Source organism: Triticum aestivum, chromosome 2B (genome assembly GCF_018294505.1).
Source record: "Triticum aestivum cultivar Chinese Spring chromosome 2B, IWGSC CS RefSeq v2.1, whole genome shotgun sequence".
NCBI classification, from domain to species: domain Eukaryota; kingdom Viridiplantae; phylum Streptophyta; class Magnoliopsida; order Poales; family Poaceae; genus Triticum; species Triticum aestivum.
Window position 1 is genome coordinate 590,522,475 of NC_057798.1, and position 26,973 is coordinate 590,549,447.

A 26,973-nucleotide genomic window follows, 5' to 3' on the forward strand; every position below is an offset into this window, starting at 1 on the left:
TAACTTGGCACAAACACTAATTAAGACATAAAACCACATCTAGCCAGAGGCTGGATGAATTATTTATTACTAAACAGGAACAAAAAGTAAATAACAAAAATAAAATTGGGTTGCCTCCCAACAAGCGTATTGTTTAATGCCCTTAGCTATGCATTGATAATTTTAAAGATGCTCACATGAAAGACAAGAATTGAAGCACAAAGAGAGCATCATATATCATGTGACAAACACATCTAAGTCTAACATACTTCCTATGCATAGACATTTTATAAACAAACAAATTATCAAGGCAATCAAAAACTAGCATATGCAAGGAAGAAGAAAGAGACGATAGCAATCTCATCATGAAGAGAGGTAATTTAGTAACATGAAAATTTCTACAACCATATTTTCCTCTCTCATAATAATTACATGTGGGATCATAATCAAATTCAACAATATGGCTATCACATAACATATTCTCCACACAATCCACATGCATGCGAAGTTGACACTCTTCCAAAATAGTGGGATTAACATTAACTAAAGTCATGACCTCTCCAAACCCACTTTTATCAAAAAAATCATAAGATTGAACACTCTCCAAATATGTGGGATCTAAAGTTTACACTCTTCCAAACCCACTTTCAATATCATTGCAACCATTATTATCAATCTTATATTCATCATGGGGCTTAAATAAATTCTCAAGATCATAAGAAGAATCACCCCAATTATGATCATTGCAACAAGTAGTGGACATAGCAAAACTAGCATCCCCAAGCTTAGGTTTTGCATATCATTAAAACAATTGACATTAATAGAATTTATAATAACATCATTATAATCATGCTTTTCATTCAAGGAGCTATCGTGAATCACTTTATAATTTTCTTATTTCAACACTTCATCACAATTTTCAGATTCACAAATTTCAATAAAAACCTCATAAAGATAATCTAGTGCACTCAAATCACTAGAAATTGGTTCATCATAATTGGATCTCTTAAAAAGATTAGCAAGTGGATGGGGATCAATAACTTTTAGCAAGCAAAGATGCAAGCAAAAGGAAGGCACATGGTAACACAAGCAAACAAAAGATCGAACGGAAGACGGGCGAAGAAAAGGCAAATATTTTTTGAAAATCATTTTAGAGGTGGGGGAGAGGAAAATGAGAGGCGAATGGTAAATAATGTAATGCAAGAGAGGAGAGTTTACGATGGGTACCTGGTATGGCTTGACTTGGCTTAGATCTCCCCGGCAACAGCGCTAGAAATTGGCAAGTTGACGGGAGACAAATCTTGACTTGACTTGGCGTAAATCTCCCCGAAAACGGCACCAGAAATTCTTCTTGCTACTTCTTGAGCTTGCGTTGGTTTTTCCCTTGAAGAGGAAAGGGTGATGCAGCAAAGTAGAGTAAGTATTTCCCTCAGTTTGAGAACCAAGGTATCAATTCAGTAGGAGACATCGCACAAGCCATCGAATACCTGCACAAACAATCAACAAATTTGCACCCAATGCGATAAAGGGGTTTTCAATCCCTTCACGGTTACTTGCAAAAGTGAGATCTGATAGAGATAGATAAACGGTAAAGTAAATATTTTTGGTATTTTTGGTTTATAGGTCGAAAAGTAAAAGATAGCAAAATAGTAGATCGGAAACTAATAAGATGGAAAAGAGAACTTGTATGATGGAAAAGAGACTTAATATGATGGAAAAGGGACCCGGGGACGATAGGTTTCACTAGTGGCTACTCTCAAGATAGTAAATAATACGGTGGGTGAACAAATTACTGCCGAGCAATTGATAGAAGAGTGCATAATTATGACGATATCTAAGGCAATGATCATGAACATAGGCATCACGTCCATGTCAAGTAGACTGAAACGATTCTCCATCTACTACTATTACTCCACACATCGACCGCTATCCAGCATGCATCTAGAGTATTAAGTTCATAAAGAACAGAGTAACGCATTAAGTAAGATGACATGATGTAGAGGAATTAACTCAAGAAATATGATGAAAACCCCATCTTTTTATCCTCGATGGCAACAATACAATACGTGCCTTATTGCCCCTACTATCACTAGGAAAGGACACCGCAAGACTAAACCCAAAGCTAGGCACTTCTCCCATTGCAAGAAAAACCAATCTAGTATGCCAAACTAAACTGATAATTCGGGGAGACTTGCAAAGATATCAAATCATGCATATAAGACTTCAGGGAAGACTCAAATAATATTCATAGATAATCTGATCATAATCCACAATTTCATCGGATCTCGGCAAACACACCGCAAACGAATATTACATCGAATAGATCTCCAAGAACATCAAGGAGAACATGGTATTGAGAATCAAAGAGAGAGAAGAAGCCATCTAGCTACAAGATATGGAACCGTAGGTCCGTGGTAAACTACTCACGCTTCATCGAAAGGGCAATGGTGTTGATGTAGAATCCCTCCATTATCGAATACCGCTCCGGCAGGACGCCGAAAAAGGCCCCTAGATGGGATCTCACGGGTACAGAAGGTTGCGGTGGTGGAAAAGTGTTTTCGTGGCTCTCCCTGATGGTTTTGGGGTATAAGAGTATATATGGGCGAAAGAGTTAGGTCAGGAGAGCTACGAGGGGCCCACGAGGTAGGGGGCGCGCCCTACCCCTTGGGCGCTCCCTCCACCCTCATGGTCGCCTTGTTGCTTCTTCGACTTCATCTCTAAGTCTCCTGGTGTAATAGCCTGGCTTATTAGGGATGATAGACTACTCATATCAATAAGGAATTCCTTCTTTTCCAGGATCCCATTCGGACAGAACTCCAAAGTTAAGCGTGCTCAGCTTGGAGTAGTTTCAGGATGGGTGACCGACCGGGAAGTTGCTCCCGGGTGCGCACGAGTGAGGACAAAGTGCGCAGAAAAGACTAGTATTGATCTGTGGGGCCAGTCTAGATCCCGCCAGGAGTAACGACCACCGGCGGGTGTGTCCGGGGCGTTACAAGTTGGTATCAGAGCCGACCCTCGTGGTTACACGGATGGTTGCGGACAGGTGCTCGGTCATGTTGTTCATGACGTTTGTGACCCGTCGTGGCACACGGCATGGCACATGTACCGGACTGGATGCACAGACGGTTGTACCAAGAGGGAACGTTCCTGTGGCCCGACGAGGACATTGGTTCCTCTAAGTGGGGGTGTATGTAATAGCCTGGCTTATTAGGGATGATAGACTACTCATATCAATAAGGAATTCCTTCTTTTCCGGGATCCCATTCGGACAGAACTCCAAAGTTAAGCGTGCTCAGCTTGGAGTAGTTTCAGGATGGGTGACCGACCGGGAAGTTGCTCCCAGGTGCGCATGAGTGAGGACAAAATGCGCAGAAAAGACTAGTATTGATCTGTGGGGCCAGTCTAGATCCCGCCAGGAGTAACGACCACCGGCGGGTGTGTCCGGGGCGTTACACCTGGTTTGCTTTTGGTCCAAGAAAGATCATTGCGAAAGTTTTATTCCGTTTGGACTCCGTTTGGTAGACAACAACATGTCCCTAGTGAGCCTCTGCTGGACTAGCTAGTTGATGAAAGATGGCTATGGTTTCCTAGCCATAGAGATGAGTTGTCATTTGATAACAGGATCACATCATTAGGAGAATGATGTGATGGACAAGACCCTAACTATAAACGTAGCATATGATCGTATCAAGTTTATCGCTATCATTTTTTGCATGTCAAATATTGTTCCTATGACCATGAGATCATGCAACTCACTGACACCGGAGGAGTACCTTATGTGTATCAAATGTCGCGACGTAACTGGGTGGCTATAACGATGCTCTAGAGGTATCTCTGAGGGTGTCTGTTGAGTTGGCATGGATCAAGACTGGGATTTGTCACTCCACATCACAGAGAGGTATCTCAGGGCCCACTCGGAATACAACATCACAATGAGCTTGCAAGCAATGTCACTAAAGAGTTGGCCATGGGATCTTGTATTACAGAACGAGTAAAGAGACTTGCCGGTAACGAGATTTAACTAGGTATGGAGATACCGACGATCGAATCTCAGGCAAATAACATACTGATGGACAAAGGGAGTTGCATACGGGATTAGCTGAATACCTGGCATTGAGGTTCAACCGATAAAGGTTTTCGTAGAATATGTAGGAACCAATATGTACATCCAGGTCCCGCTATTGGTTATTGACCATAGAGGTGTCTCGGTCATGTCTGCATAGTTCTCGAACATGCAGGGTCTACACACTTAACGTTTGGTGACGATCTAAGTATAGTTGAGTTAGTGTATTGGTGACCGAAGGTTGTTCAGTGTCCCGGATGAGATCCCGGACATGACGAGGAACTCCGAAATGGTCCGAAGGTGAAGATTGATATATAGGACGAAGGGAAACAGATTCCAGAAGTGTTCCAGAAGGTACCGGGCTATCATCGGAAGATCGAAAAGAGTTTTGGGGGCCCCGGCAAGTGTTGGGGGGCCTCATGGGCCAAGGGAAGGGGGCACACCAGCCCACAAGGGCTGGCCGCACCCCCTCACCCCATCTCATTCTGCCAAGGGGTGCTAGGGCCGGCACCCCACTTGGCTTGGGGGCCAAGCCACCCTAGGGTTTCCCTAGGGGCGCCCCCATCTGGTGGTTGCCGCCCCCTAGGGGAAACCCTAGGGCACCCCCTCCTCCCTTCCCCCTATATATAGAGGTGGATAGGGAGGGCAGCCACACCCATCCATGCCACGGCGCTGCCCTTCCTCTCCCTCGTAGTTCCTCTCCTTCTCAGAGAGGCTTGGCGAAGCCCTGCTGAGATTGCTCCACCACCGCCGCCATCACGTCGTTGTGCTACCGGAGAACTTGAGCTACTACTTCACCATCTCTCGCTGGATCGAGGAGGTGAAGGCGTCACCAAACCATACGTGTGTTGAACGCGGAGGTGCCGTCCGTTTGGCACTTGATCAGGAGTGGATCACGAAGACGTTCGACTACATCAACCGCATTTCTTAACGCTTCCGCTTAGCGATCTACAAGGGTGTGTAGATCCAACCTTTCCTCTCATAGATGTTCATCTCCTAGATTGATCTTGGTGAGCGTAGGAATTTTTTTTGTTTCCCATGCAACGTTCCCCAACACCTTGAGCGAATCCGGGCTAGGCACGAAGCCCGGATTGCCGCGGGGCTAACTTCGGATGCAGTGGATCCGGAGGAGGAGTTGGAGGAGGTGGTGGAGGAGGAGAAGGATGAGCCAGAGGAGGGGGTGTGGGGGATGCTAGCGACGGAATCTGCAGGCACCATCATCGATTCCCTTCGGTCGGAGTCGGCTGCGGAGGCAAGACGCCGTCGCCGGCAGGAGATGGAGGCGCAAGAGGCCGTGGAGGAGGCGGAGATGTTCGCCTAAATGGATGAGGTTGAGTAGGAGGAGGATGAGCCGGAGCCCTCCTACCCGCCCGTCAAGCCGGCGCCTGGCACCGTCGTCGTGGACATCTAGGACGACGAAGATTAGTTAGGGTAGTACATAGATGTAGTACATAAGATTCCTTTTGCATGCTTTGTATGAATCTAGGGGGTGAAATATGAAAGAGGCGAATGCAAAGTGGCTAATTTGAGGCATGCCCGGTGAGTGCCTGTGAATCGTCCATGCGCGTCCGCGGGCGTTTGAGGAGCCGGATTTGCAAAGTCTAGCTGTAGATGCTTTAATAATACTCGACATATACTACGAGCACGCACTGGCAATGCAATGCTCTGGCAACGTGTCGACAGGCAATTGGCACACTTATGTTCATGTTGGAAGGGAGATAACGCTTGTGGACGTACAAAGTCGTTCAAACATGCCCAAAAAGAGTATAAGACCAGTTAGGGCATCTCCAACGACAAATTGTAAATTTCTTCCCGCATCCATCCACTGATGGAGAGACCAGTCCATGGACACGGTTACGGGAGGTCGTTATCCAACTGTAGCTGCATACATTTTGACAACAGCTCGAACCAACCGAACAAAATTTGTGCAAACCAGGTGAATTTTGATATAAGCACAGCGGGTTTACTTTAAAATAGGATAATTTGTACATAAAACCGAACGATATTTCATCCGATGAACTAAAAACCTTAAAATAAAACGCCGAACTACCCTATACTTGACGGTGACCTCGTAGGCCATGCTGGACTGGCCGGCAATTTCTCCTCTATCATCGTCGTCCGATCCGACGTCGGGCTTCGGGCGGTGAAAAGTGACGGCGTCGCAGTAGAGCTTCCCGGCAATCGCCCGACGCTCGCGGATGATCCTCGGCGCTTCCTCCTGCGCCATGCGCAGTGCAGCCACGCCCGCTGACGACATGTGTGGGGGGAGAGGGCGGCAGGCCTTGGAGGAGGTGTCATTGGCGACAACGATCTTGCTGAGAGACCACTCCTCGCCATATTTGGCCATCTACCCATCGAGGCGGTGTCGTCTCCTCCGTCGTCACGGAGCGGTCCAAAGCTAAGGCGTACACTAGCTCCGGGTCCACCATGATGTGTGGCAGCAGCACGTTGGACTCAGCGAACTCTGACACCGGCGCTCTGCGTTGCGCCTGTCCCGCGGTGTACTCCTGCACTATTAGGGTGCTCCAGGATGACGAAGATCTACCACTGTTGCCACCCTCGAGGTAGTGGCGAAGGCGACCACGTGCTTTCGTGATCGCATTGGGCACGAGCGAGCAGCGCTCCGCCTTGACGCACCAGCTCCTTGATGCACTAGGGCGGGGGAGAGAGCCGGTCCTCCTTGATGCACTAGGGCGACAGAGAGAGCCGCTCCTCCTAGATGCACTAGGGCGGCAGAGAGAGCTACTCCTCCTTGACGCGCATTGGCGGCGGCGAGAGGCGCTCTTCCTTCATGCAGCGTCCAATTTGGACACCGCGGTTGCGCGGCGGAGAGCACGGAGGGGATGCTTGCTCTAGCTTCACGGGGAGGAGTGTCCCTGATGGCGGAGCCGAGCCGTTAAGGTGGAGCATCAGCTCCATCTGCTCCTCGTACTCTACATCGGTGGCGGCTTACACCTGGCCTGCCACCGCCGACGCAAACTGTTGCTGGTGTTGTGGCAGCTGGTCCTCCTCATCATCGAAGGAGATGACGATCCCCTCCTTCGTTGAGGAGCCGCCACCGATGAGGGCGACGGCCCCGGAGTTCGAGGACGGCGTCGCCACGATCCGCCCGAGCCTGCCCCAGAACTGTCGCCTGTTGGCGCCAACATCCATCGTCAAAGTTGTGGAGGGAGATGGGAGGAGAAGGAGGAGGATAGATTGCAATGTGGATGACACCGAAGTTGACTTATATAGCCACGACCATGCCATGTGAAGGGCTGGTCAGCCGCTTCAGTGCGGCACAGCAGCCGGAATTTGTTCATCGCGAAGTTGCGTCCGCATTGAAGCAGCGACACCCGAGAGGTTGTGTCGCTCAGCGCTGCCCTCCCTCCCTTCGGTCACATCACGGCACCAATGCCGGCCGTTGCGTGCTCCGGACCGGCATGAATGCAGCGAGTCGCACGTGCATCGGAAGGAGAGCACGGGAGGGGCGGATGGTGGTTGGGTGGGCCAGGGCAGTCAGAAGCGGGTGTGACAGCGGTCGGGACTCCCGCAAAGCCCTCAAGTTTATCTCCAGTTTGCTGGAGAAAACGCGTCCGGACTGCCCTGTAGACCAACAGAGCCCAGCGTTGGATGGCTTCCGCGGTACAGACAACGTGATCCGGACATATGCAAAAGGTCTGCGGGTCGATGTTGGAGATGCACTTAAGATCATATTAATGTAACTTTTTAATCACGATGGTAACACTTGGTATGACGGTTCCTGCACAAAGCAGGCACGCAAGCATAACACAAAACTGAGCCTCTAAAATATTGTACGTACATATATGTGGAGAATCAAATTCTTGACCTAGCCAGGAATATCGAGTTAGTTAAGAAAAATCTTTCGATGGAGATATAGGATGAGGCTAAAGCAAACTGTCCGGAAAGCGATTCGATACATTCTGATCCACTCCCGATTTTGCAGATCAAACGTAGGAGGACACGATCAGCGAATGATCTGAAGGCTTCAAAGAGAGGCCAGGCCAAGTGCAGAACACAGTCAAAGATTCCGAGAGCACAAAACTTTTAGTCTCAAAAGGCGCACACAAAACTGCTGCATGCATGGAAGAATATATGAAGACCGAAAAGAAATTCAAAAGGCAGATATCAATTAGATAAATAAAATCAGGGCCAAATAGGTTAGAGATCATTTGCTTAAGCTGGCGCAAGGTATTCAATGATGGCCTTGAAGAAGAAGAAAATGCCAATTGCTAATTGCTTTGATTTGGCAATCTGTTAATCAAACTGGAGCCATAGAGATAAGATGCTACAGGTCTAGGCGTGGTTGCTAAAAAAAAGGTTTTGCTCAAAACAGGCCTACGCGTGGGCAACTGCCCAAGCGTGTGCTTCCGCAGAAAAGGTGTCCATGTCATGTGGGTGTGACACTTTTTGCTAACATGGAGAGAGAGCTATGAGATCAAGATGAATCCAGCATTGAAAACAAAATTAGATTTGCTAACGCACCAATCAAGCGGAGAATCACTCCTTCGCTAAGAGTGTTTGAGTTGTGGGGGACGATTCTATCAATCATAGCTCAAACCCTAGTGTTTCACAATTATGCACATTAGTAATCTTGCACGGTCAATGCGTGCATTATATAAATCCAATAGAAAAAAGACACTGCAAGACATTCATAATAAACTCAGAATCATATTGGTATGTTTGTGAACTACCTGCCCTCGAGCGGCAGTCCAACAACTAATATAAATATGACAGTCTACATTATAGTTATAGGGGACATGCTGAAAACCATGCTAATATTCATTGATGAGAAAACAATAATGCTCAAATATATGAAACATTGAACGATATGTCATCATTAGATTGGACCCACCCTACACAACTTGAAACATAGATTAAGGCGGAAGCTGTTGTGTTCTCACTATACTTCAGCATGGGTACTGAACACCCATAAAACACCGAATTATTTGATTTACATGGTTAGGCTGTCATATTCAATCATATAGGATTAGAAAACTACAAGAATTTTGACCAGAGAGAGAGCGTATGATGTCACACGAAAAAGAAAGGAACCATAGTGAGAGGAGTGAGTGGGTAGAAATTTTCCTCCAAAATAAAGGGCAAAGGAATCCTTAGAAAAAAGTCCTAAGGATGCCAATATTGTGAATCAACGACCAATTTCCCAAATATTGAAATCCTCCAATGTCATACTACTTCAGGGAATCAAGCGTCAGGTTGAAGACCCCTCCATGGGTTGGGAAAGACATGGGTGAGTGAATTGCCCACTGTTCTCTGGGCAGCCTGCACGACTTGAACCGAGCCATGGAGGATTCACCATTTTTCATGTCTATGTTGCGAAGCCATGCTCACATTTGAGCACAAAATAATGTTCCTTCCGGGTAACCAGGTTCGATGACAAGGCAAAAATCTAGCATCGCACGCGCGACCCCAATGTTCTCGAGGAGCGGCATGGCATTGCGTCTGTCTTTGTAGCCAAGTATCTGCAGGATAACTGGTGCTATCATTAGTGCCACATCAAGAAAAGAAGAATCGAAGTAGGCGACCAAGTCCTACTATATATAGCCCAATTGCCCATGCCCATACGTGCCTCGGCGTAAAGGTGTTTATGTCATGTGCGTGTGATACTTCTGCTAACATGGAGAGAGGTATGAGATCAAGATGAATCTAGCATTGGTAACAAAAAAGATTTTCTAACGCGCCAATCAAGTGGAGGATCACCCCTTCGTGAGGAGCGTATGAGTTGTGTGGGCAAAAATTTATCTATCAAAGTTTAAACCTAGTGATTCACACTTATGCATATACGAGATGCGTTTTAGTAGAACTTTGTGGAGTCCGTGGATCTATTCTTGATCTCCATTCATGTTGATATTTGTATCTCTATACATATATTATGGATTTTCATGTTGATGATATATTGTGACCCACACATGGTAAGAGTGCATAGAAGTTAAATTTGAAAAGTAGGATATATTATAGATTCCGTGTTGACTTCTTGATGATATATTGTTATCCATGCATGGTAAGACCGGAAGAATATTGCACGTGAAGAGTTTTATTCATTTTTAAACATGATTAATTAGTTCTTTTTAAGTTCCTGCATTTTACGTATGAAGGATCAGATGATTTACATAGGAATAAGGACCAGTGCCAATTTTACAAAATGTTCCCCCTTGGGTACAAGACATGCACACATAATACCACCGCTGGCATTTACCCACACATATGTAACGTGGGCACATGTTATACAGTCTTCAGTTTTCCCCTGTGGGTACCCATGCCACCTGGCGCCCACAAACACTAGGTTAATATTGGGGCATATGTAACATGGGCACATGTTATCCTATTTGCAATGCATGTAATTTGAATAAGTATTAAGATCAAATATGTTGTTTGAAGAAGTACTTTCTTATAAGATTGAGGAAAAAGTAGGCTTATGCATTAACGGGTTGGTTTAACCAAGACATTGCCAATTTTTACCACTTTGTGAAGTCACAACTGCCTCAAGTTTTCGGAAAATATTAAATCATTTAAATTTTAAACTATTAATATTAAAACTTCACTATCTGAAATTGTGGAAATCTAACAGAATATTAGTACAATAACTAAATGGTAAGTTATATATGGAATAATGTGAAGATTAAAGTTGTTGAATGTTGGACACATAGTTTTAGAAATGTAACTGAATTTTAAGAAAAATAAAGCAACTCATGAAAAGCAGCATTTGGCTTTCCAATGTTTTTGGTTGAAGTTTTTGTTTTCCAGATGAGTTTGTTAGTTTGTGTAACAGATAAATCAACCTAGCTCGGTTAGTGCCATCAGAGTTAGTGGTTTAGGGGATAAGTATATTTAACCTAAACAAACTGTCAGGTTTGGAACACATTTCTCCATAACCTTTGTTCGCTTGTTCAGGTACAATTAATCCTCTAATCTAAGGAGAGCTTTAATCCTCTGTGCATGATTTATCACTTGGTTCGGCTGACTTGGCATCGGTTCACCGATTTGATTTCCAATGCGGGACCCGTACGACCTCTCGGCTCACGCGGGGATGCCGCTTGGCTCGATGTTGTAAGGAAAGTGGCTCCTTGGATTCATGGTCGGAGCTCAACGAAAAGCTAATTCTAAATGCTCCTTGGATTTATTTTCAAGGGTCACTTTTGGTGGAGTAAGAGCGCGTCACTTGAGCACGTCTCAGCCACCGCCACGTGTAGCATGGTGGGTGCTCCATTGGGATTTCATTTTTTATTTTTCTATACGCGTTTTCAGGTTTTAGATGATTTTTTCAGGGGTTTTCAGCTTTTCAATTTTTGCCTAGTTTTCCCTAGGTTTTTGGACAAACAAAATTCAAAAGAATATATTATTTTGCGTGAAAAACGTGTTTTTTTCTTTTGCAAGAGGCGTCGATTTCCCCTGCGAGAGGTTGTGCCTCTTGAAAAAGTAGAAAAACGTGTTTTTTCTTCCGCGAGAGGCACACATTTGCTTCAAAAAAGTAAATAAAGGTGTTATTTTGTTTCCGCGAGAGGCACAGATTTACCTCATGTGGAGGCACAAATTTGCTTCTGCTAGAGGCACTGTGCCACTCGGAAAAGGGGAAAACACGTTTTTTACTTCCGCGAGAGACACATATTTTCTTTTGCGAGAGGCACAATTGTGCCTCTAAAAAACACGTTTTTCTTTTGCGAGGCAACTATGCCTCCTCGGAAAAGGGGAAAGGTAAAAAAATACCATGCTTTCGATCTGGTTTTTTCATTGAAACCTATCAACATAGGTCTAGTTTTGAAGATCTCGACATGAGGAATCCAACGATGAAAACAATTCAGGATTTAGACGCATGGTTTAAGAGATAAAACATTTTTAATAAACAAATTTAGAAAAAAAGAAAAACTCACAGGTTGCGACAAGTCGCAACTTGGGAGGTGGGAGTGACTTTTGCAAAGAGTGCTTAGAGCCAGTTCTTTTGAGCTATGTTGTGGAAATAAGCTCAAGATAAGCTCCAGTGAAAATAAGCTCCAGATAATAAGCTAGCCAGTACTTTTCACGGCCTGTTTTTCAGCTTCTGTGTGGTATGATCAGTGAAAAGTCTGTAATGCCCTTGGACTATACTGTTGTTCAGATCAAACGATATTGCACTATTATTTATCATTTTGTTGCCCATATGAACATAAATTTGACTTTCAAACACCACAACATGTTATAATCAAACATGAGGAAGATCATTGTCTTGCATACGAATATCATACATGCATCGCTGTCTCACGTAGTACGAGTACTTGAGAAGAAGTACTGAATAAAAAAGATCTGTAAATTATTACATGGTTCTCCCAATAAAAGCATACACCCTAGAGCTAACCATCAAGGGAAAACACTTGTAGCAATAGCATCACGGATGGAACCCATAGTACCATCATCAATGGGTGCATGGTGGTGAGAAAGGCTCTCCACATTATCCCATTGTGCTTTCATCTATTTTTCATCATGTCAATACAAAAGAATTGGAAGAATTAATATGTAGTACAAACAATATCTAGAATTGCTTTTATGGTAGCATATATAAGCAACGCACCATGTCAATATTTCTTCTATGCAACCAGAGGGCAACAATTGTACTACTATTTGGTACAATCAATACATCCATGTCAAAATTATTTCTGCCATATATAAGCAACGCATCATAGCAAATCAAGATGAGAACATCATACTTTAGCAGTAGCTTACAACAAATCTAGATGAACTTTTTTGCAAAAGAAATCACAGGAGGAGTTGTTCACCTTGGTGGCTCACGGCCAGGAGGAGGGGAGGGGGAAAGGGGTCGCCGTCCACCGGAGTGGAGCCCTGGCCGGACCGGGCCAGGAGCTGTTGCTGGACACCGGGGACGGAGGGGATGCGCCCGAGGGAGGGGCCGCGCCCGTGGGAGCTGGGGTGGAAGATGTAGGCCTACCTGTTGGCCATGTCGCCGGAGATGGCCTTGTCGAGGAGCGGGGGACCTGAGGACCGGCGGCGGCGGCGGTTAGGAGGAACCCTAGGCGGAGCGACAGAATAGAGGAGGGGTCGAGTGGGAGGGATGGGATCGAGCGCAGCCCGTCTGCCTGCTCTTTTTTGTGTCGGGAACTCTGTGCGGGACTGGGCGATGGCAATTTCGCTGTAAAAAGATCAAACAATAGGGGCACCTCGCTATTCCCTTTTCGTTTTTAAGTGAGAAGCTGCAGGAAGCTGGAAGCCACCCGACCCCAACTTTTTTCCATTGCGAAGGAGGAGGAGGTAGAAATAAGCTAAGCTGGCTTCTCTAAAACGAGTTCTTTTCAGCTTCTAGCTTATTTTGACAATAAGCTGCTAGAAGTTGCAAAAGAAGTGGCTCTACTCCCTTCATTCCTTCATATAAGGTGTATTTGTTTCTTTTTTGGTAAAATTTCACAATGTAAGGTGCATTTCTTATAATTTCGCATAGTTCCGGCCTTACCCCTCCAGAAAAAGCAAAGTATATCTCCTCTGATTGCATGTATCTCTTCTTGTAGACAAAAGAAACTTTTGATTGTGTGTATCTCTTTCTTTCATAGCGTGAATGATTTACCTGCCTCTAATCAATAAATTAGACAAGGATAATTTCGTCTTAGTTAATCTATAATTATGTGTCTTCGTCATCGTGCCAAAAATAATGCACCTTACATAAAGGAATGGAGGGAGTATTAATTAGTGATTTTGTCGTTTCGGAGTTGGCTTTTGTTGACAGATGGTTTAGAGTTTTTGTTTTGAATTTTTTTAGATTTTTCTTTTTGAGAACTTTTTTTGGATGAGTTGGTTTTGGGTTGGTCATGAGAAAGCCCAACATCTCAGCTTTGGGCTGACCAAAAGGCCGAAGCTGAGAAAAAAAACTCCTTCCGTCTGCTAAAAAAAAAGGAAAACTTCTCTTTAGAAGAGACCCGGCACCCAAAAAAAAAAGAATGGAACTGAAAAGGAATGGCGGGCGAGGCGATTCCCCATCTCTACTCTTCACTCAAGACGGCCAACGGAAGCCTAGGAACGGTGGCGAGCGTCGCGCCGTGTAAATTTCTTCAATTCCACTTTTTTTTTGAGATTGTCTTGCATTACAGCTGTGTATTACTACTCCTTTGGATTCATCCCATACGAACTGTTTTATTTTTCTGTTCTCATAAACGATCTGAACTGTTACTTTTAGACAAATGCTCGCTTGCGATTTACAGCGGCCTCTGGTGATTTTTGCAGCAATCAATTAGGAACATAGGATATTGGCTCCGACTCATTTGAGCCTCGAGATGCAGTCTCACAGGAATCTTTGTGTGATTTGGGTTTGGGGGGTGGCAGGAGTAACAAACAGAGTGGTACATTCCACGGTTCCTTCTTTTGCGTCAAGGTCTAAAGGACATGAGTTGCCTAGCCGATTTATCTGGGCCGGTTCTTGTTGTCACACAAAGCGGGGGAATGCATTTTTTTTTCTCTCTTGGCGTTGCGATGTTACCTACTAGCCTTTATTGAAACCAAATCAGACGCATGATGCTCCAGCATAGATGGATTAATTCTTCAGTTTTTTTTTTGCGAGGCTAATTCTTCAGTTAGAACTTAGAACCCAAACATTTGATATTTTGATTTGATTTCAGGAAAAACTGAATCCGGCATCTCTGAAGGGATAACTGATTCATCAACTCATTAGTTGTTTGGAAATAGGTTCGTCAATTTATTTTATTTTATAGATGTTTGTATTTTACTTTATAGATGCTATATAGAGTGATTCTACAATAATACTCCCTCCGTAAAGAAATATAATAGCGTTTAGATAACTATTTTAGTGATCTAAACACTCTTATATTTGTTTACAGAGGGAGTATGTTTTACTTGACTTACCAGGACCTATAATTCTGCTAACTGCTGATAGTTGAGGAGCCAAAGAAGGGTCTCATGGAGGTTGGGAACTGCTTACCGCGTGCTTTTTGAGGCCTAGTTATGAACAAGGCATTTCTTGATGTACCAGGTCCATGGCCCTTTTTAATTCCCTCCAATCCTCACCTAACATTCTTTCACACAACATATATAAGCACATATGTTCAACCATGGAAGTTTTGGAAAGCTTCATACAACTGTGCAGTGACACCACTGACATGGCCTTTCCCAAGCCATCTCTAGTGCTATGCTCTGTTCTTACTTTACTGAGCCTAAATCGCGGTCCATCTCATGTATCTGCCAAGGTTTATATGGTGGTGATGGAGGATGATCCAGTTGTTTCCTACAAGGCAAGCCGGAAGGGTGTAATGTACGTGATCTCCATCCCTGAATCTTTTTACTTTGTTATCTTTTGAAAATAACTCATATTGATGGAATTTCATCCAGGAGAGGCGAGGAAGCTCAAAAGTACAAGGAAATGTCCACGACGAAGCACGACGCCTTCCTGGAATCATTTCTGACCGTAGGATCTTACAAGAAACTGTACAGCTACACTCACCTGCTTAATGGCTTTGCTGTTCATGCAAACTCTGAAAAGGTGCTCTTTCTAGCCTATAAAGTGCATAGTATTGTTTTAGGTATATTATCTGTTAAACAAACAAATTAGAAAAGTCTACTTACAACCAATATGGAATAGATAGAACATGCTGAACAGACAGTGATTCTCTTGCCAGTCTCAGTAGTATTTCCAGGGTAAAATTTGAAGGAAGTTTTGCCATACAACAATAAATGATGCTGAATTCAGTATATGCGTGAAGATAAAATAGTAGAGAAAATTTGAAAGAAGTTTTGCTATAGTTGAATATCATCATGAGTTATTTTGCTGAAAAGCCAGATAATCTGCTCCAGTTTGTCTTTTGAGCAATTAACAGTCTTTAAGTTGTTCGATTATCATATGATTCTATGTATCTTGAAACATGAATCCATAAGTTTACATGGAGACGAGCAACACAGCATCAATTCACATAAAACTATAATATAAGCGCATTTGTTCTGAACCTGACATGCTTGAAACTTCTTAGTTCTTATGCCCTATCTTTTTGCAGGTTATTCTTTCTGAATTTTGACAAATAGGAATAGTTCAGTTGTCTCTGTTGAGGCTTAAACTGGCTGCCTCTCTCTTTTGTTATATGTGCAACAGGCGGCTAAAATTCTTAGAGGCGCAAAAGGAGTTAGACTCGTTCAAGAAGACATCAAAATGGCCAAGATGACCACATACACTCCAAAGTACATTGGAGCCAGTGGGGTATGGCCACTGCTTGGTGGTGCTGAGAATTCTGGTGATGGAATAGTCATTGGCATGATTGATACTGGCATTGACCCCCAAAACCCAAGCTTTGCCAGCTTCTCGAACCAATCAAAGCAGCCACCTTCCAATTTCAAAGGAATGTGCCGCTCTGGGGATAGATTCCCTCCTGATTCATGCAATGGTAAGATAGTGGGAGCTAGGTGGTTCGCGCGCGCTGGTCAAGCAACTGGAGAGTTCAATGCTACAATTCACTATGCATCACCTTATGACCCTGATGGCCATGGCAGGTATGTCCCTTAGCTGCTGACTGCTATTTGAAGTTCTCTTTTTTCAGTCTCAGAAGAGCTACCAAGTGATCATAAGAATGTCTGCACAGCCACACAGCGTCGACCGCAGCTGGAAACTTCCATACACCAGCAGTTTCTAGGGGTTACAACTTTGGATATGCAAGCGGCATGGCCCCCGGAGCTCGGTAAGAATATGTTCCGTGTCCCATTATTCAGATGTTGAAAGTACATCCAAAGAAGAAAACTAACATTTTGTTCTCTCTTGTGGTTGCACTGACAGTCTTGCAATCTACAAAGCTGCGTATCCTTTTGGTGGATACATGTCAGATGTGATAGCTGCTGTCGACCAGGTTCGCTGATCACATTGTTTGCTGAAAGCTACTATGTTTGATTTGTATGTTAAAGTCTCCCATGTGACCTGTTTGCAGGCTGTAGAAGATGGTGTCGATGTTATCAGTCTTTCCATGGCACCTTCTTCGGTTTCACCTGGCCCTGCAGCTTTTCTCAACTTGCTTGAGACGCAACTGCTCCTTGCCACCAAGGCTGGAGTCTCAGTTGTTCAAGCAGTGGGCAATGGAGGCCCTGATGCGAGCTCAGTAGTTTCATTCAGCCCATGGATAACAAGTGTCGCAGCTTCGACAACGGACCGCAAGTATAACAAAACAATCGTAGCTGGAAATGGGCAAATTTTCTCTTGCGGCGGCCTTTCCCGTAATTCATTTCAACCTAACTTGCTAGTAAAATTCTACTATTATGTATCTGTTTCAGATCTTCCTGTGTTGCTTAATTTGTTTCTACCATCTTGCTTCTTTGTGTCCAGCACCAACACCAGGCGACACAATGTACCCATTAGCATTGGCAGACGACGTGAGCACCGACAATTCGACTGATGGGTCTAATGGTTGCCAGGATCCAAAGGTCTTCATAAGATCTCTAGTTCAGGGGAAGGTGATTGTCTGCATGATTGTGTCATCTAACTACTATCAGGGCGACAACTTTGCCGGCATTATCGATACGATTCAGAAGATCGGAGCTGCTGGAGTCGTCATCATTGATCGTTATTCCGGTGATGTAGACTATGAATATCAGTCCATATTTCCTACCGTGGTACCTTCAGCCATGGTTGTGGACGGAGTAGACATGATGGTGAGTGCAGACACATATTTCAGTAACTCTGAATGTTTGGGTTGCTCTGTCTAACTCTGATGAACCGTCTTCTGCAACTGGGTGCAGAACCTAATGGAGTACTATGAGAACAACACGGCACGAGACGGCGACGGAACTGTCATCACGTTCGGAGCAACCGTCCGGATTCTGGAGGGACGGCGTGCGAGCTACTCCGGAGAACGGCCGGAGGTCGCCGACTACTCGTCGAGGGGACCCAACATAGAGAACGCGCAGATGCAGCTGGCGGACGTCCTGAAACCGAACGTGATGGCGCCGGGCCATCACATCTGGGGAGCCTGGAGCCCGACGAGCGACGCCCTGCCGGAGGTCCAGGGCGAGAGCTACGCCATACTGTCCGGCACGAGCATGTCCACCCCACACGTCGCCGGGGTGGTGGCGCTGATCAAGCAACGGCATCCCAAGTGGAGCCCCGCCATGATCATGTCGGCGATCATGACGACGGCCGACGTGACCGACCGCTCCGGGAGGCCCCTGATGGCGCGCCGGGACGTGGGCGCCGTGGTTGCGGCGACGCCGTTCGACATGGGCGCGGGCGCCATCAACGCGGCGCGCGCGCTGGACCCAGGCCTGGTGTTCGACGCCACGTACAGGGACTACCTGCAGTTCCTGTGCGCGGTGCCGGGCGTGGACGAGGCCGCGGTGCGGCGCGCGGTGGGGGCATCCTGCCCGACGTCACGGGCGCGGTGGTGCTCGGACCTGAACGCGCCGAGCGTGACGGTGGCGAGCCTGGTCGGATCGAGGCGGGTGGACCGGAAGGTGTGGAGCGTGGCCGCGGAGAACGAGACGTACATGGCGTACGTGCGCGCGCCCGACGGCGTGGCGGTGCGCGTGTCGCCCGACGAGTTCACCGTCGCACCCGGCGAGACGGCGGCGCTGAGGATCGTGCTCAACACCACCGCGCCGGGGAACGCATTCAGCTTCGGCGAGGTGGTGCTCAGGGGCGACAAGAAGCACAGCGTCAGGATCCCCCTCGCCGTCTACCCCGCCGCGGTGTTGAGCGGCCCGTGAACTGAACTCGCGTACTGGATATGCATATATGCCTGGTGTATACGTACTTGCGTTATGGGTATAGGTATACTACTACTGTATACAGAGGGAGCCGAGAATGAAAAATTTAGACTAATGCGGAGCCTCGGTACATCTCCAACGGCAACCCGCAAAATTTCTCCCGCATCCGTCCGCGAACAAGAGGGACTAGTTCATGGACATGGATGCGAAAGACCTTCATCCAACCGTAGTTGCATACATCCGGCCTATCTTTTTTTTTTCTTTTTTTAAGTACGCACGATCAAATAGCAGCATGCATGGAGAATAGATACCGTCAACTAGATAGCAGTCCATATTGTACGTCCATTAACACTATAGTAGGGCAAGGAGGAGCTTTTCCTTCAGTCAGTCTCGCAAACAACAGTGATCGCTGCAGCACATTGATGTCATTGTGAGATCTGGACATGCAAAGAAAGTGTGCCAAATCCAAAGGTTCTGTGATGCAACAACTTCAAGAATTATGATGGGCTTCTTAACATGACCTTAATATTGCCCTTGTAAAGCATTCAAACAGTTCTTCCACGCATGCAGTTAAGAGATCCAAGCAAACCAGGCCACCATCTTACTTCTGAGATTGCCAAGAGCCTTTCGGTGTCTGCCACACTTGGTTCTCTTAGGTACTGAGGTCCGAACACCTCGACCACGGCAATTTGCAAACCTGACCATGACATCTTTACATTTGCTCTCAGACATCCGTAGGTACTCGTCCAATGAATCGGCGGTCGTGCACTTTTGGTAACCAGAAAAGTCAATCGTTCCCACGGCATCCTTCTTCAAGATGAAATAGTCTTCATAGGACCGGACGCCATGCTACAAACGATCGAAAAGAGTCTTGTGCATACGAAAACGCCGGCGAAAATGGTCGGCGAAGAGTGCATCCGGGGCAAATTAGTCGGCCATCAGTGTCAAATGGTTGTGCGACCTGTCGCGGTTAAGCACTCGATGACCCTTGATCGAGCCCTTGAAATTGAGAACATACTCCTCTGCACGCTCCGCGTGCACCATCGTCGTCATCCCAGTACTCCTCCTTGTCAGACGACTCAATATAGTGCCCGTACATGCACTCCAAATCGGAATCCATTGCTAGAAATAAGAAGGGAAAATTGTTTTTAGCTCCGGCAATTTATCGAACAGTTTTCGCGCATGGTGAGTACGGCAATAGCGGATGGTACCTGGCGGGGCGGTCGGAGGACAGGGGTTGAACGGCGACAGAGGAGAAGCGGGGTGGAGCCTGGCTAGAACGCTGGAGGTGATGGAGACGTAGAGTTTCGGCGGGGGTGTGGCATGGTGGCCAGGGTGGTGGAGCGGCGGCGAAGGCAAGAGAGAAGGAAGGACGGAGAGAAAATGGGGAGGATGGAGGCGCGGGGTCCGGGAAGGGTTTTGGGTGGGCCGGGGTGTCGGAGTCCTATGTGTCTAATGTTCGGACTCCCGCAAAAGCTCCCCACGCTTGCCTCCGGTTTGCGGGAGAAAGTACGTCTGAAACATGGCGCGGACCAATACAGACCCATGTTGGATGGCTTCTATGGTTTGGACAGCGCGTTCCGAACGGAGGTAGACGGTTTGCAGGCCTTGGAGGTGGCCTCACAAAATCTGGACGGCGGTGTATGAGATTATGATTGCATGTTGTATTGCACTTCGTGCATAGGAACGTATATATGATGTACAAAGGTGGGCCACAGACCTCAACTATACAAGGAACTAGGAGGCGGGACCAATACACAGTATGCACATAACACATATAGTCAACACCCCCCCCCCCGGCAGTCGAAGCGGCTGACGCAAAGACTAGACGGGAACTCCTCAAATGACGTCGTAGGCAAGCCTTTGGTCATAATATCGGCAAACTGTTGGGAAGTAGGGACGTGTAAAACACGAATATGGCCAAGGGCCACATGTTCCCAAACAAAATGAATATCCAACTCAATATGCTTGGTCCGTCGATGATGCACCGGGTTAGCGGAGAGGTAGACCGCCAAGACGTTGTCGCGGTAGACCATCGTGGCATGGTCAACGGGGCAAGAGAGCTCCTGAAGCAGCTGGCGAAGCCATGAACACTCGGCGACGGTGTTGGCCACCGCACAATACTCAGCCTCAGCACTGGAACGAGAGACCGTAGGCTGCCATTTGGACGACCACGAGATAAGTGAGGGTCCAAGGTAGACACAATAGCCCAAAGTGGAGCAACGAGTGTTAGGGCAGCCCGCCAAGTCTACATCGAAGTAGGCGGTGAGGGCGGTGACGGCGGGGGCATGAAGCGTGACGCCAAGATCCATAGTGCCATAGATATAGCAGAGAATCCGCTTGACGGCAACCCAGTGAATGTCTCGAGGAGCATGCATATGAAGACACACCTGCTGCATGGCATACTGGATCTCCGATCGAGTCAGAGTGAGGTACTAGAGAGCACCAATGATAGACCGATAGAAAGCAGCATCCGAAGCAGGAGAACCATCTGTGGCAGAAAGATTAGCCTTCGTATCAATAGGCGTAGCGGCGGGCTTGCAGTTAAGCATGCTGGCACGCTCCAGGAGCTCATGAGCGTACTTCCGCTGATGAAGGAAGAAGCCATCCGGACGGCACACCACCTCGACACCGAGGAAGTAGTGCAAAGGACCCAAGTCCTTGATGGCGAACTCAGCGCGAAGACGAGTGGTGAGCTGACTGAGGAGACCAGTCGTACATGCCGTCAGGATAATGTCATCGACATAGAGCAGCAAGTAGGCCATGTCAGATCCCTGGTGGTAGACGAAGAGCGTGGCGTCCGAGCGGGTAGAGCGGAACCCAAGCTGGTGGAGAAACGTCATGATGCGTTGGTACCAAGCGCGCGGAGCCTGCTTGAGTCCGTACAAGGATCGCGAAAGCAGGCACACGTGGTTGGGAAGCGTCGGGTCAACAAACCCGGTGGGCTGCTGGCAGAAGACCTGCTTCTCGAGGTGACCATGGAGGAAGGCATTGGAGACGTCCATCTCGTGCACCACCCAAGCACGGGAGACCGCAAGGTGGAGAACCGTGCGTATCATGCCGGGCTTGACGACCGAAGCGAAGGTGTCAGGCTTAACGACCGGAGCGAAGGAGGCGCCGAGGAGACCGGGGGAGCCGGGGGCACCGAGGGGGCCGGGGGGCGGTGGCGCCGAGGGGGCCGAGGAGACAGGGGTGCCAGTGGCGCTGAGGGGGCCGCATGCACCAGGGGCACCGAGAGGGCCGCGGGGGCCAACGTCGGGGGCGCCAGGGGCGCCAACGCCGCGGCTGTAGGAGGCACCGCATGGAGGGGGTGCGCCTCAAAGCCGGGGGCGGGCCAAGAGATGCGCGCAAGCGCCCTGGGAGAGGCGTCGAGGAGCCCGCGTCACCGGTGGTGGGAGGAACAGCCTGAAGGAAATATGCCCTAGAGGCAATAATAAAGTTATTATTTATTTCCTTATAATCATGATAAATGTTTATTATTCATGCTAGAATTGTATTTACCGGAAACATAATACATGTGTGAATACATAGACAAACAAAGTGTCACTAGTATGCCTCTACTTGACTAGCTCGTTAATCAAAGATGGTTATGTTTCCTAACCATGAACAATGAGTTGTTATTTGATTAAACAAGGTCACATCATTAGTAGAATGATCTGATTGACATGACCCATTCCATTAGCTTAGCACCCGATCGTTTAGTATGTTGCTATTGCTTTCTTCATGACTTATACATGTTCCTATGACTATGAGATTATGCAACTCCCGTTTACCGGAGGAACACTTTGGGTACTACCAAACGTCACAACGTAACTGGGTGATTATAAAGGAGTACTACAGGTGTCTCCAATGGTCGATGTTGGGTTGGCGTATTTCGAGATTAGGATTTGTCACTCCGATTGTCGGAGAGGTATCTCTGGGCCCTCTCGGTAATACACATCACATAAGCCTTGCAAGCATTACAACTAATATGTTAGTTGTGAGATGATGTATTACGGAACGAGTAAAGAGACTTGCCGGTAACGAGATTGAACTAGGTATTGGATACCGACGATCGAATCTCGGGCAAGTAACATACCGATGACAAAGGGAACAACGTATGTTGTTATGCGGTCTGACCGATAAAGATCTTCGTAGAATATGTAGGAGCCAATATGGGCATCCAGGTCCCGCTATTGGTTATTGACCGGAGACGTGTCTCGGTCATGTCTACATTGTTCTCGAACCCGTAGGGTCCGCACGCTTAAGGTTACGATGACAGTTATATTATGAGTTTATGCATTTTGATGTACCGAAGGTTGTTCGGAGTCCCGGATGTGATCACGGACATGACGAGGAGTCTCGAAATGGTCGAGACGTAAAGATTGATATATTGGAAGCCTATATTTGGATATCGGAAGTGTTCCGGGTGAAATCGGGATTTTACCGGAATACCGAGAGGGTTACCGGAACCCCCCGGGAGCTATTTGGGCCATAGTGGGCCTTAGTGGAAAAGAGAAGGGGCTGCCCTAGATGGGCTGCGCGCCCCCCCCTTCCCCTAGTCCTATTAGGACTAGGAGAGGTGGCCGGCCCCCTCCTCCTCTTTTCCCCTCCGAGGAATCCTAGTTGGACTAGGATTGGAGGGGGAATCCTACTCCCAGAGGGAGTAGGACTCTCCTGCGCCTCCCCCCCTTGGCCGGCCAGCCTCCCCTCCTCTCCTCCTTTATATACGGAGGCAGGGGCACCTCTAAACACACAAGTTGACACAAGTTGATCCACGTGATCTATTCCTTAGCCGTGTGCGGTGCCCCCTGCCACCATATTCCTCGATAATACTGTAGCGGAGTTTAGGCGAAGCCCTGCTGCTGTAGTTCATCAAGATCGTCACCACGCCGTCGTGCTGACGAAACTCTTCCCCGACACTTTGCTGGATCGGAGTCCGGGGATCGTCATCGAGCTGAACGTGTGCTCGAACTCGGAGGTGCCGTAGTTTCGGTGCTTGATCGGTTGGATCGAGAAGACGTACGACTACTTCCTCTACGTCGTGTCATCGCTTCCGCAGTCGGTCTGCGTTGGGTACGTAGACAATACTCTCCCCTCGTTGCTATGCATCACATGATCTTGCGTGTGCGTAGGAAATTTTTTGAAATTACTACGAAACCCAACAGTGGCATCCGAGCCTAGGTTATTGATGTTGATGTTATATGCACGAGTAGAACACAAGTGAGTTGTGGACGATACAAGTCATACTGCCTACCAGCATGTCATACTTTGGTTCGGCGGTATTGTTGGACGAGACGACCCAGACCAACCTTACGCGTACGCTTACGCGAGACCGGTTCCCTCGACGTGCTTTGCACAGAGATGGCTTGCGGGCGACTGTCTCTCCAACTTTAGTTGAACCAAGTATGGCTACGCCCGGTCCTTGCGAAGGTTAAAACGGAGTCTATTTGACAAACTATCGTTGTGGTTTTGATGCGTAGGTGAGATTGGTTCTTACTTAAGCCCGTAGCAGCCACGTAAAACATGCAACAACAAAGTAGAGGACGTCTAACTTGTTTTTGCAGGGCATGTTGTGATGTGATATGGTCAAGGCATGATGCTGAATTTTATTGTATGAGATGATCATGTTTTGTAACCAAGTTATCGGCAACTGGCAGGAGCCATATGGTTGTCGCTTTATTGTATGCAATGCAATCGCGATGTAATGCTTTACTTTATTACTAAACGGTAGTGATAGTCGTGAAAGCATAAGATTGGCAAGACGACAACGATGCTACGATGGAGATCAAGGTGTCGCGCCGGTGACGATGGTGATCATGACGGTGCTTCGGAGATGGAGATCACAAGCACAAGATGATGATGGCCATATCATATCACTTATATTGATTGCATGTGATGTTTATCTTTTTATGCATCTTATCTTGCTTTGATTGACGGTAGCATTATAAGATGATCTCTCACTAAATTATCAAGAAGTGTTCTCCCTGAGTATGCACCGTTGCCAAAGTTCGTCGTGCCCAGACACCACGTGATGATCGGGTGTGATAAGCTCTACGTCCATCTACAACGGGTGCAAGCCAGTTTTTGCACACGCAGAATACTCAGGTTAAACTTGACGAGCCTAGCATATGCAGATATGGCCTCGGAACACGGAGACCGAAAGGTCGAGCGTGAATCATATAGTAGATATGATCAACATAAACGATGTTCACCATTGAAAACTACTCCATCTCACGTGATGATCGGTCATGGTTTAGTTGATTTGGATCACGTAATCACTTAGAAGATTAGAGGGATGTCTATCTAAGTGGGAGTTCTTAAGTAATATGATTAATTGAACTTAAATTTATCATGAACTTAGTACCTGATAGTATCTTGCTTGTTTATGTTGATTGTAGATAGATGGCTCGTGCTGTTGTTCCGTTGAATTTTAATGCGTTCCTTGAGAAAGCAAAGTTGAAAGATGATGGTAGCAATTACACGGACTGGGTCCGTAACTTGAGGATTATCCTCATTGCTGCACAGAAGAATTACGTCCTGGAAGCACCGCTGGGTGCCAGGCCTGCTGCTGGAGCAACACCAGATGTTATGAACGTCTGGCAGAGCAAAGCTGATGACTACTCGATAGTTCAGTGTGCCATGCTTTACGGCTTAGAATCGGGACTTCAACGACGTTTTGAACGTCATGGAGCATATGAGATGTTCCAGGAGTTGAAGTTAATATTTCAAGCAAATGCCCGGATTGAGAGATATGAAGTCTCCAATAAGTTCTATAGCTGCAAGATGGAGGAGAACAGTTCTGTCAGTGAGCATATACTCAAAATGTCTGGGTATAATAATCACTTGATTCAATTGGGAGTTAATCTTCCGGATGATTGCGTCATCGACAGAATTCTCCAATCACTGCCACCAAGCTACAAGAGCTTCGTGATGAACTATAATATGCAAGGGATGAACAAGACTATTCCCGAGCTCTTCGCAATGCTGAAAGCTGCGGAGGTAGAAATCAAGAAGGAGCATCAAGTGTTGATGGTTAACAAAACCACTAGTTTCAAGAAAAAGGGAAAAGGGAAGAAGAAGGGGAACTTCAAGAAGAACGGCAAGCAAGTTGCTGCTCAAGAGAAGAAACCCAAGTCTGGACCTAAGCCTGAAACTGAGTGCTTCTACTGCAAGCAGACTGGTCACTGGAAGCGGAACTGCCCCAAGTATTTGGCGGATAAGAAGGATGGCAAGGTGAACAAAGGTATATGTGATATACATGTTATTGATGTGTACCTTACTAGAGCTCGCAGTAGCACCTGGGTATTTGATACTGGTTCTGTTGCTAATATTTGCAACTCGAAACAGGGACTACGGAATAAGCGAGCACTGGCAAAGGACGAGGTGACGATGCGCGTGGGAAACGGTTCCAAAGTCGATGTGATCGCGGTCGGCACACTACCTCTACATCTACCTTCGGGATTAATATTAGACCTAAATAATTGTTATTTGGTGCCAGCGTTGAGCATGAACATTATATCTGGATCTTGTTTAATGCGAGACGGTTATTCATTTAAATCAGAGAATAATGGTTGTTCTATTTATATGAGTAATATCTTTTATGGTCATGCACCCTTAAAGAGTGGTCTATTCTTATTAGATCTCGATAGTAGTTATACACATATTCATAATGTTGAAACCAAAAGATGCAGAGTTGATAATGAAAGTGCAACTTATTTGTGGCACTGTCGTTTAGGTCATATCGGTGTAAAGCGCATGAAGAAACTCCATACTGATGGACTTTTGGAACCACTTGATTATGAATCGCTTGGTACTTGCGAACCGTGCCTCATGGGTAAGATGACCAAAACACCGTTCTCCGGTTCTATGGAGAGAGCAACAGATTTGTTGGAAATCATACATACCGATGTGTGCGGTCCAATGAATATTGAGGCTCGTGGCGGATATCGTTATTTTCTCACCTTCACAGATGATTTAAGCAGATATGGGTATGTCTACTTAATGAAACATAAGTCTGAAACATTTGAAAAGTTCAAAGAATTTCAGAGTGAAGTTGAAAATCATCGTAACAAGAAAATAAAGTTTCTACGATCTGATCGTGGAGGAGAATATTTGAGTTACGAGTTTGGTGTACATTTGAAAAACTGTGGAATAGTTTCGCAACTCACGCCACCCGGAACACCACAGCGTAATGGTGTGTCCGAACGTCGTAATCGTACTTTACTAGATATGGTGCGATCTATGATGTCTCTTACCGATTTACC

General features: G+C 46.6%; 1 protein-coding gene and 1 long non-coding RNA gene across 2 annotated transcripts; one reads left to right on the top strand and one right to left on the bottom strand.

The window, feature by feature from the left end:
• Positions 1 to 12,208: 12,208 nt before the first annotated feature.
• LOC123046198 (uncharacterized) lies at positions 12,209 to 13,181 on the bottom strand. The gene is made up of 3 exons (XR_006422021.1): positions 12,811 to 13,181; positions 12,606 to 12,690; positions 12,209 to 12,505 (listed from the first exon to the last, which is right to left on the bottom strand). It is a non-coding gene; the product is annotated as an uncharacterized lncRNA (long non-coding RNA).
• A 1,907-nt stretch (positions 13,182 to 15,088) lies between these two features.
• LOC123046197 (subtilisin-like protease SBT2.5) lies at positions 15,089 to 18,842 on the top strand. Its single transcript, XM_044469505.1, has 8 exons — positions 15,089 to 15,305; positions 15,383 to 15,533; positions 16,137 to 16,531; positions 16,621 to 16,716; positions 16,812 to 16,881; positions 16,960 to 17,242; positions 17,352 to 17,677; positions 17,765 to 18,842. Exons 1-8 carry the CDS (start codon positions 15,106 to 15,108, stop codon positions 18,725 to 18,727), a joined length of 2,484 nt encoding a protein of 827 aa, XP_044325440.1. The 5' UTR covers positions 15,089 to 15,105; the 3' UTR covers positions 18,728 to 18,842.
• Positions 18,843 to 26,973: the final 8,131 nt, after the last annotated feature.